At 51.8% G+C, this 13,635-nt stretch overlaps 6 protein-coding genes across 6 annotated transcripts; 3 read left to right on the forward strand and 3 right to left on the reverse strand.

Moving 5' to 3' along the window:
• Positions 1–501: 501 nt before the first annotated feature.
• On the reverse strand, positions 502–2,106 carry N7458_002918 (sterol esterase; the record flags this gene model as incomplete). The annotated part of the gene is made up of 3 exons (XM_056906301.1): positions 502–1,868; positions 1,925–2,004; positions 2,072–2,106. The coding sequence occupies 3 exons, from the start codon at positions 2,104–2,106 to the stop codon at positions 502–504; spliced, it is 1,482 nt and encodes a 493-aa protein (XP_056770408.1).
• A 284-nt stretch (positions 2,107–2,390) lies between these two features.
• N7458_002919 (PET191 family protein) lies at positions 2,391–2,953 on the forward strand (the record flags this gene model as incomplete). Its single annotated transcript, XM_056906302.1, has 3 exons — positions 2,391–2,415; positions 2,526–2,667; positions 2,767–2,953. The coding sequence occupies 3 exons, from the start codon at positions 2,391–2,393 to the stop codon at positions 2,951–2,953; spliced, it is 354 nt and encodes a 117-aa protein (XP_056770409.1).
• Positions 2,954–3,340: 387 nt separating this feature from the next.
• N7458_002920 (dolichyl-diphosphooligosaccharide-protein glycotransferase) lies at positions 3,341–4,887 on the reverse strand (the record flags this gene model as incomplete). The annotated part of the gene is made up of 4 exons (XM_056906303.1): positions 3,341–3,760; positions 3,824–4,530; positions 4,584–4,694; positions 4,746–4,887. The coding sequence occupies 4 exons, from the start codon at positions 4,885–4,887 to the stop codon at positions 3,341–3,343; spliced, it is 1,380 nt and encodes a 459-aa protein (XP_056770410.1).
• Positions 4,888–5,284: 397 nt separating this feature from the next.
• On the forward strand, positions 5,285–5,613 carry N7458_002921 (NADH:ubiquinone oxidoreductase subunit NDUFA3; the record flags this gene model as incomplete). The annotated part of the gene is made up of 2 exons (XM_056906304.1): positions 5,285–5,468; positions 5,570–5,613. The coding sequence occupies 2 exons, from the start codon at positions 5,285–5,287 to the stop codon at positions 5,611–5,613; spliced, it is 228 nt and encodes a 75-aa protein (XP_056770411.1).
• Positions 5,614–7,471: 1,858 nt separating this feature from the next.
• N7458_002922 (putative transcription factor RfeG) lies at positions 7,472–8,477 on the reverse strand (the record flags this gene model as incomplete). The annotated part of the gene is made up of 3 exons (XM_056906305.1): positions 7,472–8,128; positions 8,224–8,268; positions 8,358–8,477. The coding sequence occupies 3 exons, from the start codon at positions 8,475–8,477 to the stop codon at positions 7,472–7,474; spliced, it is 822 nt and encodes a 273-aa protein (XP_056770412.1).
• A 2,332-nt stretch (positions 8,478–10,809) lies between these two features.
• Positions 10,810–12,795, forward strand: N7458_002923 (DNA-directed DNA polymerase eta; the record flags this gene model as incomplete). Its single annotated transcript, XM_056906306.1, has 1 exon — positions 10,810–12,795. One exon carries the CDS (start codon positions 10,810–10,812, stop codon positions 12,793–12,795), a length of 1,986 nt encoding a protein of 661 aa, XP_056770413.1.
• Between the last annotated feature and the right edge of the window lie 840 nt (positions 12,796–13,635).

The following is a 13,635-nucleotide window of genomic DNA, read 5'->3' on the forward strand; positions in this document are numbered from 1 at the left end:
TCAAAAGTAGTAGATTTAGGCATCTTTCGTGGTTGAATTGGCTAGTAGAAGACTACTGGTAGGAAAAAGGTCAGGATTGCGGAAAGGTCAGGATTGCGGGCGCACCCAAACCGGGAAGCGGTTTGGGTGGGCAGTAAGGCACTGATACAGTGGCAGTTCAAAAGTCAGAAACCAGGGACCAAGAAAAGAGGCCGTCAAAAAATGCCTCGATTTTATGTTTTTAACCGATCTTTCTGAATGTCTTTTGAACACTCTTTCTAGATATTCCCGGCATCTGTGTTTCAACTTGTCTTTCAAAGTATAGCTGATGAGATGGGTTTGAACCTTTTCGGGTGCTGCAAACTTATGGAACACCACTGTATCTGCAGATCCATGCATGGGATTGTTCTAGTTCAAATAACGAATCAATATAGTGTACAGAATAGGGTATGCGCAAAGTAACACACAATTCAACCTAACGGAAGGAACACAGTAATCAAGATCAATCTATATAGGTTAAGTTCACGAAGCACCAGCAGACATCGTCTCCTTGAAACGGATGCGTGGAGCCGAAGTATTGGAAGAACGTCCGTCAACGAGAATCCTACCATCCTGACGGGCATCAAGCAGTGCAGGTTCGGTAGGGTCAACTGCATTTCGGCCATACGTCTCGAGGGCATCGAAAACATGACCAAATACCTGGCGATCCACATCCGAAGCCCACAGGAAGTCAAGGTGCTCATACGTAGGGATTGCCTTGGCGACTGTACCACGCGGCAAACCCTGGAGCATGACGTTGATATCGACGAGACTGTCACTGCCGCCGTACAAGAGCACGATTGGAGTCTTGATATTGCGGGTCGGATATTTGACAGGTTTGTAGAAGCGCTCACTTGCGACGACGCTGAATGGGGCGTGAGTTTCATCGTCGAAGAATTGGAAGTTCTTGTTGCGGATGATTTGGAACCAATGTACGACAGACTTTGTGCTGGTGAAGGAGAATAGGTGGAGGTAGGCGGCAAGTTTCTGAGTCCGGGTGATGTTGCGGCACTTCCAGTTGAAGAGGGCTGAAAGTGCCATGTCGATGATGCGGACGTAGATCGGTGGGTATAGGATTGTTTGCCACATTGTTGTTGATGATAATATACTGCGTCGGCCGAACAGTAGGAATAAGAAGTCGGGCGATGCCTTCATGAGAGAGTCCACGATGCGGTTTCGTAGCCCGGAGGGAGCCATCGCAGGTGCCAGCGCCACGAAAACATCGACCTTTTGGTTCAGCAGGGGATGAATTGCTAGCGTAGCAAAAGCTTGTGCTGTGCCTTGCGAGAACCCGATATAAGACAACGACGGCTGGCAGGTGACTCCGAGGATATACTCGATGCTGTCAGGAATATCGTGGAAGGCGAACTGATCAATCGAAAAGTCCCAGAACTCGTTTGATCCAGGTGAGAACCGTATACATTTCTTTGCATATTTGTTCCCGCGGTTGTTCCCAAGCCACACATCATAGCCCTTCTCGACCAACTGGAATGGCAGACACCGCTGCTCATCGGTCAAGGCAACCCACACCTCGCTGCACATGAGAAGACCGTGATGGAGGTAGACGACTTTCTTGCTGAGCCCACCAGCACCTTGATTGACCCGTATGCTCTCCTCGCCCTTCCGATAGGCCAATCGGTGTAGTCCGAGAAGATAACCATCGCCTGTTTGGACAATATGCTCCTCAGCTTCATATCCGAAAAGGGAGCACATCTCAGTAAAATCCGAGGCCTCTGCAATCGAGGCCGCAAGGATTTCCTCCTTTGTTCGTTTTTCGCGCGGCTCCGTGGAGATGAATTTGTTGAAGATCGACTTTGACTGTTCGTAGCAGAAACTGATAATCGGCGTCGCTGGAGGCAGGTCAGTAGTGTGCCCTCGTACAAGCATTGCGAGGATATCCACTCACGAAGGCAAAAAGTAATTACATGAATAATGGATTCGAGTAGAACAAGTATCAAGGACGCGAAAAGCGCTAGGTATTCGAACCTGTAGCTCACGTTTAGTTCACCACGAAGTGTTGAGTTTACCGGGTACGTTCGAGAGCGGGACATACCAAAAGAGTCTCCCAATCAGGGGAACACGCGCCATGATGAGAACCGACACGCCCAGAGGCTATGCATATGGTCGCTTCAGGTCTGTCTGGCACAAATGTTCTTATCTAGAGCAGACGCAGAGCAGGAGGAGAATCACAAGCCGTGAACTTGCGCCCGCGACGTCATGTTCATGTGAAAGTAGTGCTTACCTCATCCGGGGAGATTGCGGCCTCCGGCCAATCAGCGGCGCCTCGAATGATCGCCCGAATTTGCCGGAAAGTCAGTCTGCCGATTGCATTTGCGCTGGCCATCTGGACATTTTGCATTTGCGAGATCGCCATGCCCAGTTCGTGTCAGGATATCAGTAAGTCAAACTGCTCTCGGTGTTACGAGGCGAAAGGGAGCCCTGTACCACCCACGCTGTGCCCATGGCCATTGGATCATATGAGCTAACCGCGTGCCGCGATCGAACAGGAGAAGCGCTGGCTCAATGCCTGCAGGAGTCGGACTGTATTATGGTCCAGCGGCATACGCCACGTGAATGTCTAGCGTCGCCACTTGCCGAGGAGTTGCCTATGAAGTGTCAGCAGCTGCGCAAAGGGTTCAGCGAGTGCAAGTGAGTGGATCGTTTCCGTGACACCAGGCCGTGGGAGGAGATGGCTAGAAAACTAGCGAATATGATAATTGCTGACTGAGAATCTCCTGATGGAAATAGGCGTGGCATGATCGATATGCGCAAGCGATTCCGTGGAAACCACCCTATCTCGGTATCAAAGGAAATGGACGAGAAGAAGTCGAGCTCGTCAGGGCAGCTGTACGCTGGACGGCCAGCCTACACATCCGTCAAGGAACTCAGTGGTGACGAGGTGCAAATGGACCCGGAGAAGACTCGTGGTCTGTGAGACGCATAAAGGGTGCTCCCGAGGACACTCGGAAGAAGAAGAAGATATGCATGGCTTGCAATCGTGGAGAGCAGGCACCTCCATTGCGTTGTATTCTACCAGGAGAGGATGATTCGATACATGCTGGCATGGTCTGGAGTTCTGTTTTTTACATTATGGCGCAATCTCCAATCTGATATAAGACGATAGGTACATACTTGCGTGCCGAACATTTATGCAAAGAGATCCAAATTACAGTAAAAAAGCGCCTAGGACGCATCAAAGTTAGCTGGCCCATTGAGGGTGCATCGAGTCTATACAACCCTTTTGGGTACGTACACAGCAAACAGATCAGACAAAGAACAAATAAATCCACTTCATCATTGACAGTACAATTGTAATACAGATCTACTGCGTCTTCTTAACCTTATCAGCAACAGGGGCCGAGTAAAGCCAGACAAGAACAAAAGCCAGGAAACCCGCAATCACCGACCACAGACCGGCGATCCACACCCAACCACCGGTGATAGCCCAGCTGCGCGGGTACTCATCGTGCGCAAAGTGGCGCACGGTCACCTCGTGCTTCTCCTCGATGTTGGTCAGGAAAGGCCGCTTGTAGTTGACGCGGAAGGAGAAGATGCCGTGCTGGTCTGGCGTGACGAACTGAGCCCTATACACGGTGCTCGTCTCCGTGCGGCCGGTGGGCTCGAGAGCCAGGCGGTGGAAGGGAGACAGCATGGTGAACTCTAGCTGCAACTCGTCCTCGCCGGGGACCTCGAAGGGAACCCACTTGTCGTAGGCGTACTCGGAGACCTCAATGCTGAAGACCTATTTTCAGACAGAGCAATTAGTTATCGAACATGCATGAGATTGAGAATCAGAATTACGTACGGTCTCGTTCTTGATGCGGTAGATCTTAGGGTTCAGATCCTCGGTGGCGACCTCGCCCTCGGTGGCCAAGTGATGCTCAATCTTCCCAACCTTGAGGACGCCGGTCTCCTTGAACGTCCAAGCAGTCAATTGCTTGGCGAACTCGCGGTTGACAGTAGGAGTCTTCTTGCCGCCGGGAGCCTTAACCGAAGCCGAGAACCACTGGTCCTCCAGCGCCTCGACGGAGCCGAGAACAGTGAAGCGGGCGGAGTTACGAGCTTGCATGGCGGAAACCACGTTCAACTGGGAACCCGTCCCCTCAATATCCTCAGCTGAGGGCATCTCCTCCTTGGGGTTGTAGGCGTAGGCGGTAGCCGGGGCGCGCAGGATAGGTGCAACGAGAGCACTGTCACTGCCGAGGGTCTGGGGAGCTACACGGGGCAGGGCAAGGATTCCCTCGCCGTCGAAGAAGGCCTTGACATCGGGGCGCAGCGGTCCAGGTCGCTGGAGGAGGAGGACATCGTGCTTCTCGGCGGCTGAGACAGTGTCGTAGTTGAAGTGGTCAACAACGACGGATGAGCGGTCGTTCGAGAGGTGGATATCAATTTCGAGGAGGAGGGAGCTGACGGCGCTGGAGGTGGAGGCCTTGCCGGAGAGGGCGAGGAGGATGTTGCCATCCTTGTTCAGGAATTCCAGGATGCTCTTCGGGGTCAAGTTGGGGCCGAGTCCTGTATCGGTTAGTCAATTGCTACCTATACCGCTCAAACAGCTGGGTGCTCACCCTTGGACTTGGGAGGAAGGATCAGGAGGTGGTCGTAAGCTCTTTCGCCATGCTGGAAGAGGGACAGCTTGTCGCTCTTGGGTGATTCGAAAGACACATCGTATCCGCGACCTAATTGACCGGTCAGATAGTTTTAGATGGATTAAACAAAGATATGTTTACCTTCCAGATCCGACCACAACGTCGAGTAGGCGCTCTTCTCTGTAGACTCGTCGAGGACAACCAACAGGCGGCTGCCGGAGCTGCTCAGAGCATTTACGGCAGCCAAGAGACAGCTGAGAAGCAAGGCAAGGCACCACCGCATTTTGGAAAGATTCCGCACAGCGGATCGGATGCCCAGCTATAAAAAATTGGAGAGGGCAAAGAAAAAAAGGAAAAGAGAAGGTGGTTGAAGAGGGGACGTAGGCGGGAGGTGTATAGATCACCCGAAAGGGCGACGTGTTAATGGGAACGGTGCCAAGACTCGCTGGGTCCATCGCATCTCCGAAACGTCGAACTTCACTTCTTCCCCACGGCCTCCCGATTTTGAACCTCCCCCGCCGCTCACCCTCGACCACCAACAAATAACCAGGTGGTTCTCATTGTTATCAACTCGACTCTTCAAGAATCGTGTCGTCTGTTGCCTTTGGGCTTCTTAAACCGCATCCCAACTCGAAAAACTCCTCCCGAACCGCCGTCGACCTCCGACCCGGTCTATCACTATGTCCACCCCTCAATTCTGGTCGACTCCCCTGCGGTACATCCGCTGGGCCTCTCACGAGAAGCCTGCGATCCTGTACTCCCTGCTGATCGGCTCTATGGGACCCGTCGCCCTCGTCACTCTACCCCCGCTCCGCCGGGCTCTTGGTGACGTTGACCCCGAGCCTATCCCCATGTCATATCCCAGTAAGCATGAACCCCCCCCATTTTCTCATCTGTGAGAGATGAATTGAATTGCTGGATCACCAATTGGCTTCTGGAGACTAACCACAATCCATCACGAACAGTCCCGAAGGGTCCGCGCGTGACCCCCAAGGGCTATGAGGACTAAGCGAAAAGCAACCGAACTGAGCGACAAACGAGCCACATGATAATATAGAGGGCCGTTCTCGGATTATCTGCCTTGGGAGGAATGAACGATTCAACCGACGTGGGGAGAAAATGGAAACTTTAGCGATGCCGCCTGCACAATGGGGAAATCTTCGGCAGGGGGGGTTTGCCAATCCTCTGCCATTGACGAGGAGCGATTCCATGCTGGTCGTTTCTCTCTGTGAAGAGGCGATTTGATACCAATCTTTGTTTGCGTGCAGACTTGGCATGGTCGGGTGTCGAGTCGCACTGCAGTGTATTTACTATTTTGAGAGAGTGGCCGTATAGCCAATGCCGAGTCGCTTTCCTGTGTTCAATTTGCGTTTTCGTAGGGTAATGTACAGTCCGGGATGTAGACATCCTCTTGGCACATTATTTTCAACTTGAACGGCGTGATGGGCAAAGGCATTGAAGATGTGTCATGCCCAAGTTCCTGGACGAGGTCTGATGCTCGGAGAGACGGGTTCATGGGGAAGACATAGATTGTGCGCAAATTTTGGGATACTTCATGATTAAGAATGTAACAACTGTCTAACAAGTCAGGCTATGGGACTATCATTGGCAGCCTTCAGAAAATAGACAGGCAGAACGATAACGTTTGTTCAAATAGGACTTGAAGAATACAGTCAGAGCTAAAATCTGGCCTTGCACGCGGTTGACTCAAGTATATTATGGTTTGGATCAGGATAAAGCCAATCTACACTAGATTCCCCAAAGACATGGACAGAGCAAAAGGAATACTCCAAGGCGTGGTTCCATTAAGATGATAGAAACCGATCATCCAAAAAAGCCAAAAGCGTCAACCACAAGACGGAATAACGCCATATATGCTCATATCTACATGTAGTTCATCAGCATCGCTTTATCAAAGCAGTCTCGCCCAACAAGCCAGCGGAAGACGAAAAAAAAGAAATGAAAAAGCAAACATGAGATAAACAACCCCAGTGCCTCGACCGGGGGTAATCCAGATCAGAAAAAGAAGAGGAGAGGATTGAGAAAGGAGAAAGGAGAAAAGAAGAAGAGACAGGAGAGAGAAATCAAAGGACTCAAAAAACAAATGCTAAACACACATAATCCTGTACACCGTTTCACATATAAGGCAAATCCCAAGGCAAAAAAGAAACATGGAACCTCCGAAGACGGCGTGTATCTGGAAATATCATTAGAGCTGGGAGAAGAAGAAGCCCAAATCCAAAATAGACCGCCGTTTTCGTTGTTGAAACCCCAATTCAACGCACAATGCTCCTACTCCTAACCAGCCAGTTGCACGATAGTGCAAGGTAATTAAAAGAGAAAAGTTCCCGAGGCTTCGATGAAAATGCCCGCGAAAGGCCGAGACCCGATATGTTTTCCAACAAAGGGAGATGCAGATCCGGTCCGTGAGTGGGCAGAAATCGAGTTTATGTCCGACGGATTATGGGATGATACTCCCAATGGAGCCCTTGGATCATGGACTTCATGGATGACCTGTGGCCCAATCTGGTGGTTCCCTGGATTTGTGGAAGGGGGAAAACGGCATTTCACTGGGCTGGAGAAAGAGACACGACAATGACATGGCCGACGTAGGTGGAAAAGCGGAGGGGAATTGTCCAGGAAGATATTTTTCAGGGGTTGTTTTATTTCGCCGACATCATTATTGTCCCAGGATACATCTTGGGCTTGGTCCAATTGGGAGATAAGGAGGAATTTCATCGAGAGGGAGCCACAATGGAAAATGGAGCACCACGGAGAGGATTTTGTTGGGAGAATGCAAGAAAAGAAAGGTCATCATATCATGCATGCGCAAGACTTGCCATCTTTCTTGATTCGGGGGGGGGGCTTTACCGCCGTCCACGATGCGGATCCCTCTCCCGGGTTGGCTGTGGCCTACTGCGCTCGTACTCCGGGGTATATCTGGGTTCCATTGAACCTGTCATCCGGGAATCCGCGGCAGAAGTTGAAGCAGGATATGCTATCCCCGAGGTCACGGGAGAATAGTCCGAATCGGCCTCATAACCGGGTCCCGGGTATCTGGGAGCATTGCGGGGACCGCCTTCGAAACCACCATAGGTTGGGCCAGTTGCCGAGTAGGTGTAAGAAGACGGGTGGATGTCCGCCGTGGTCACGACCGGTTGCTGGGAGCCAGAGTAGGTGACCTGGGGTGGAGGGTACGGAGCTTGGCCTTGTCCGTAGGGGGAATGTGTGGATGTGTAGGAAGGGTTGGGGTAAGGAGCACTTTGGGATCCGCTGTACGGACTTTGGGAGTAAGGGTCCATGTAAGGCTGTGCGGGAGCAGCACTGTATGCGGCAGGGGAAGGCCCCTGTTGTTGGCGAACCTCGTGGATGGCCGAGGTAGCATAGTTTGCTGAGACAGTGTTAGGGGTATGAGATGGGTTCACATCTTGAATGTAACTACCTCTCGGATAGCCTAGGTCAGCCCGACGCGAGACATCCGCTTCCCAACGGGCGGAGTCAGCTTTCAGATCAGCAATCATCTCCTATAGAAATCCGGTCCTCTGGTCAGATGGTTTGTTCTCAATTCTCTCTCTCCAGCGAATCCATATGGTTCTGATGTCGAATAGTCTCTACTTACCGATGTGAGATTCCGATAAGCACGGATGAAGAATCCTTGGCGGCCCTGTGGGATGAGTCAGTTACCACGCTCGGGATTACAGTATACAATCAACACAAGAAGCCAAAAATAGAAAAAAAGGGTGGGAGACGGACACTATGGTTGCCAGGTCTCACGAGCGCATCGTTTCCAAGGTAGCGGCAGATATCTGCTTGGATCACTTCGCGGCTGATTCCATCGCCCGGAATGAAGTATTCATTTTGACGGCCAGTCATTATGGGATCCTGAGGATAATGTCCAGATGAAAGGTTCCTCAGATGGTGGGTTTATAGTTCCGACGGGCCAAGAGAAGAAGAAAAATGAAAAGAATCCGGGCAGTGCTGAAAAAAGAGTCCTTTGGAAAGATGACAAAAGGCAACGACGGATGGTGCTGTGTGTTTTGACCGTGGCTTATATTGCAAAGTACAGGGTGTTCTATGAGGCGACCGGCAAGAAAACAGAATCCAAGATCGAAATCCTTCACCACTTCAGATGAATAAGGGGGTTGTGGGTTCCTGATGAGTCTGGGGGGTCCGAGAATAATGGCCAGTAGAGTATCAAAGTCCTGGGAGCAGTCCTGATAGTCCTGGTCGGGAGAGTAAATGGTGTCCACTGGATAAGGCAAAAAAACACGTCCGGTACAATCCTGGAGATCCTTGGGTTTCTGGTTAATCTGGCAAAAGAGATTATATCCTGGGCAAAATCGAAAAGAATCCGTGGAAGTTCACTATGAGCCAAGCGACTGAATCAAGTCTTGCGAGGCTGAGGTGATCAAGAGAGGAGAGGTGGTAGAGGAGACGGCTTCGGGAGGAGACGGGACCGGAGAGTAGAGGAGGGGGGTTGGAGATCCTCTGGGATTGATATTCAGTGCGGGCACACTGTCAAGTCCACTTTAATTCCTATTTTCTCAGAGACCAGGAGGAAGGGAGAGAGGAGGAGGAGGGGAGGGGGAGGAGGGTCGGATGAGATGGGATGAGATGCGACAGTTGAAGAGTAGAGGAGGGAAGAAGGAGAGAAGGAACTAAGAAGAGACGGGGGGGGGAAGAGGGGCGAACTAAAGTGGGCAGAAAAGGGCCAACACTAAACAGGCCGAGTCTTCTGGTCTGGCGCGGTTGGGCCGTCTGCTTCGTTTTGGGCCCTTGGGCTGGTGCCACGACTCCCCACCCCCGACCACCTCATCCAGCAGCTTTGCTCTAGCCAATATCCGCCAGGCAATCAGTCCAAAGGAGGCATGCATGGTCGAATCTGGCTTAGACAGCCCTGTGCGACCCTGTCGGCCCTGTGGTGTTTCTGTCGCTCCTGATGCTCGACTGCTGGTAGCCGCCTGAGTCGATGCAGTTTCCACCTCGGACCTCTCTCCCCCTTTGGTCAGGCACCAGAGCCTTGAATCAAAAAATTCCTTCTGACTCCATCGGATACGATACGCTCTACAGCTCATAGCACTACCATGGATGCAAATTACAAAGAGAACCAGGGTCAGGCCGATCCCCCATCACAGCTTGGATTGCTACTCAGTCTGTGCCCTTGGGCTGAATGGCACGTCGATCTCCACTGGGACCTTGAGTGGATCCCACAAGGAAACCAGAGAACCAGAGAACAGAGCGGTCAATACTAAATATCAGACCATCACCATCTCAGGACCCCCCGTTTCGAATCTGCAGACCAGGTTGTGCTGGATCTCTTCAGCATGGACAGGCTCGTGTGCGAGGCCGCAGGCTGGACGAATCATCCCTGAGCAGGGGCTTGGGAACGGGTGGATGATCCTCCCCCCACTCACACTGCAAGATATCTGCTGGCCAATCTCCGTCCAGCTCGAGCTGCGGCCAGAAGACGTTGCCACCAGGAGGCGTTGGCGCGGGTTGGGCGTTGGGCACGAATGCGTGTTTTGGGCATCGCACCCTCCCGACGGACGGCGCCACTCTGCGATCGGCTATGTCAGCATGCTGACTTTGAATCGCAGAGCCCATCGTCATAGCTTCAGAATGAAAATTTTTATATGCCTTGACCAAGGTGGTGTGGTCTCGAACAGGTTCGGTGCGCCCCAAGCATTCTCTGCATGTCGATGAAGGTGGTCGTTCGAAAGGGAAAAATGAAGGCAACCGGACGAACAATTTGACTTTGGACCATGTGGGAAAAAGGAATGTGGCCTTCGTCCTCATGGGGAGAGAATGGCAGGTCCATATAAATACATGCCAGCCATGATCTTAATGTGAACTGGGCATCAAGCTGTGCAGATATCACGATGAGATGTAGCCCTAAGAACCAAGTCCGTGATACTGTAGATACCCCTGGGTATACTTCCCGAAAGGTGTCCCAAACAGTCAGCCTCGTAACTCTCCTGATGATTGGATCCGACGCGGCTCCTCCCATCGCCTCACCGTGGAATCATGGACACCTAGAATCTGAGGCTCTAAATACACGTGATGACACTAACCCTTTTTGGGAGCTCCTCCAAGCCACGCCCGATGCTTCTCAATGCCCAAACTCGTGTTGAGATAGCTCTCACCGTGGACACACAGCTGTTCCGCGATTCAACAATCCCTGCGTCGCAATGCTGCAGCCCCGAGCATGTCGTCTGAAGACCCGCCCAACGCGTCGCCCAACGATGCCGTGAAACGCTCCCGCTATACCCATCGCCAACTCCACCTACTACGCCAGGGCTCAACGGCCACCCCGCTCCGCGCAATTGCGCACATCGATCTCGATGCATTTTACGCACAATGTGAAATGGTGCGTCTGGGGACGCCCCGCGATACACCGCTCGCAGTACGTCAATGGGAATCCCTGATCGCGATCAATTATGCCGCGCGGCCGTTTGGGATTTCACGGATGATGACGGCGGCTGAAGCTCGCAAAGCTTGTCCCAATATTATTCTACAGCATGTAGCGACGTTTCGAGAAGGGGAGGGTGGTCGGTGGGCGTATCGGGACGACTCGTTCAAGAACATCAAGACCGATAAAGTGTCTCTGGACCCGTATCGGGCGGAGTCGAGGAAGATTCTTAAAACGATGAAGGAGGCATTGGAGCGGTGGTCCACGAATGAATCCGATGGTGAAATCCATCGCTTCACACATGGACTCTCTGCGGCACTGGAAAAGGCGAGTATCGATGAAGTCTTTATTGACTTGTCGCCACTTGTCTACATCGTCTTGCTCCAGAGATATCCGGAACTACGGCCAGGTTCGCAGGATGGCGACCGTGATGCGGAGCTTCCTCCTCCGCCCACTACCGCGGTACAATGGCATCCAGAAGATTGCCTGATAGACCTCGACCTACACGAACGGGAGGAAGATGACCCCGACTGGGACGACATTGTCATGCTCATTGGTGCGGAGATTGTTCGAGCTGTACGTCGTGCAGTCTGGGACAATCTTAGCTACACCTGTTCAGCCGGTCTTGCTCGAAACAAAATGCTTGCGAAGCTGGGCAGTGCCTGCAACAAGCCCGATAAGCAAACCGTGGTACGGAATCGTGCCGTCCAGCATTTTCTGGGGGGCTACAAATTCACCCAGATCCGTATGTTGGGCGGTAAGCTCGGAGATCAGATCACAACCTTCTTTGGGACGGAGAAAGTGAGCGACTTGCTCAATGTGACTCTTGAGCAATTCCGTGCAAAACTGGATGATCACACCGCGTCCTGGCTGTATGGGATCATCCGTGGTGACGACCGATCCGAGGTTAACCCTCGAACGCAAATCAAGTCGATGCTCTCAGCCAAATCATTCCGGCCTAGTATCAATTCACTAGAGCAAGCCGAGAAATGGCTGCGCATCTTTGCAGCAGATATCTACGGTCGTCTCGTTGAGGACGGCGTGCTTGAGAACAGACGTCGTCCGAGAGTGATTACTCTGCACCACCGGACCGCACAGACCCGCTCCCGCCAGATCCCTATTCCAGCAGCAAATACCATCGATGAGAATCTCCTGTTCGAGTTGGCGAAGACGTTAATGCGGCAAGTCATGACAGATGGACAGCCCTGGCCGTGTTCCAACCTGTCCCTGAGCGTTAGTAGTTTCGAGGACGGTGTAAGCAAGAACAAGGCAATTGAAGGCTTCTTGCTTCGAGGTGACCAGGCAAAGTCGTTGCACCAGGGGTCCCGGCCTCGAGATGCGGATGTGTCTCCAAATGAACCACTGCCGCCAGAAAAGAAACGCAGGATCGATGATAGTGGCATCAAACGGTTTTTTGCCCAGCCGCTCTCCGGTGATAATCCCGTGACTGATCAGGAAAATCCTCAGCCCAAGGAAGATCAGGATGATACCGGTCTTCCTGTGGAAGCCTCTGAATTAGAGGCTGATGGCAATACAATGCCACAATATACCTGTGACCGCTGTTCCCGACCCATACCCGAGCATGAAAGAGAAGAGCACGATGATTGGCACTTTGCCAAAGACCTAGAACTCCAGGAGCGTCAAGAGGCGAGGGATGCGCAGCAACAATCTCGTCCAGCGGCGAGTTCAAGTTCTTCTCGAGGATCGGGTACTCGGGGCAAAGGTGGTCGTGGTAGTCGAGGCAAACCTGAGAGAGGGCAAATGCGACTGGCCTTTCAGTGACGAACCAGGCACGATTGTCTTTCTTTGTTGAATCATGGCATTGGTAGAGTTTCTAGCGAGAGATTTATACATATACCGATTAATCTGTTTCAATTGCCAAGACTTCAACTGTACCTAGCACATAGTTCAAAACTACCATGCATACTTCGATGCATTACAATCATCCTGTTTCTAAACTGGGATCAACGAGACACACATCGTTCGCCTTGGGGATGTCGTTGTCACTACGCAGGTGATTCCTTTTGCTACTGGCAAAGATACCCAGTTTGGCAGGCAGCGCACTGGCATGATGAGGGCCTCTCCGAGAGAGCTGCTCGGGGGATTCATCTAGAGAACTTGAATCAGTCTTGTCATACCAATGACACGAATCTAGTCGTGAATCATAGGAAAATGGTCACGTACGATCGTTGGAGGAATTTGCGCGGCGGGAATGCAACAGGAAGAGGGCTACAGGTGAACGAGAAGAAAACCGTAGTAAAGTCTTTGTATCACATCTACCTTGAGATTATCGAAAAAAACAACTAGAGCTTCTTAGAACGAGCGTATGCCCCTGTGATGACTGGCCCGTATATTCCTTGATATCTCATATGAGGGGCGAACATTGGTTGAGAATACTTGATTTCAGTATATACAAGTACAAGTACATCGATGCAGGCCTGGAGAAAGGCTCTTTGCTGGCTGAAATCTACGTCATTGGATCCCCGACAGTCCAAATCTCATTTGTGGTTCAACCATTCAGAGGCTGACCAGGACCCATGGATGGGGGGACAAGCCAAATCTAGTTGGGAATAAACAGACATATGGAGAGCTCTCAGATCCGATCAGCCTTACCAGCTCGTG

This window comes from Penicillium daleae, assembly GCF_028827525.1.
Source record: "Penicillium daleae strain IBT 16125 chromosome Unknown utg000002l_segment0_segment0, whole genome shotgun sequence".
Lineage (NCBI taxonomy): Eukaryota > Fungi > Ascomycota > Eurotiomycetes > Eurotiales > Aspergillaceae > Penicillium > Penicillium daleae.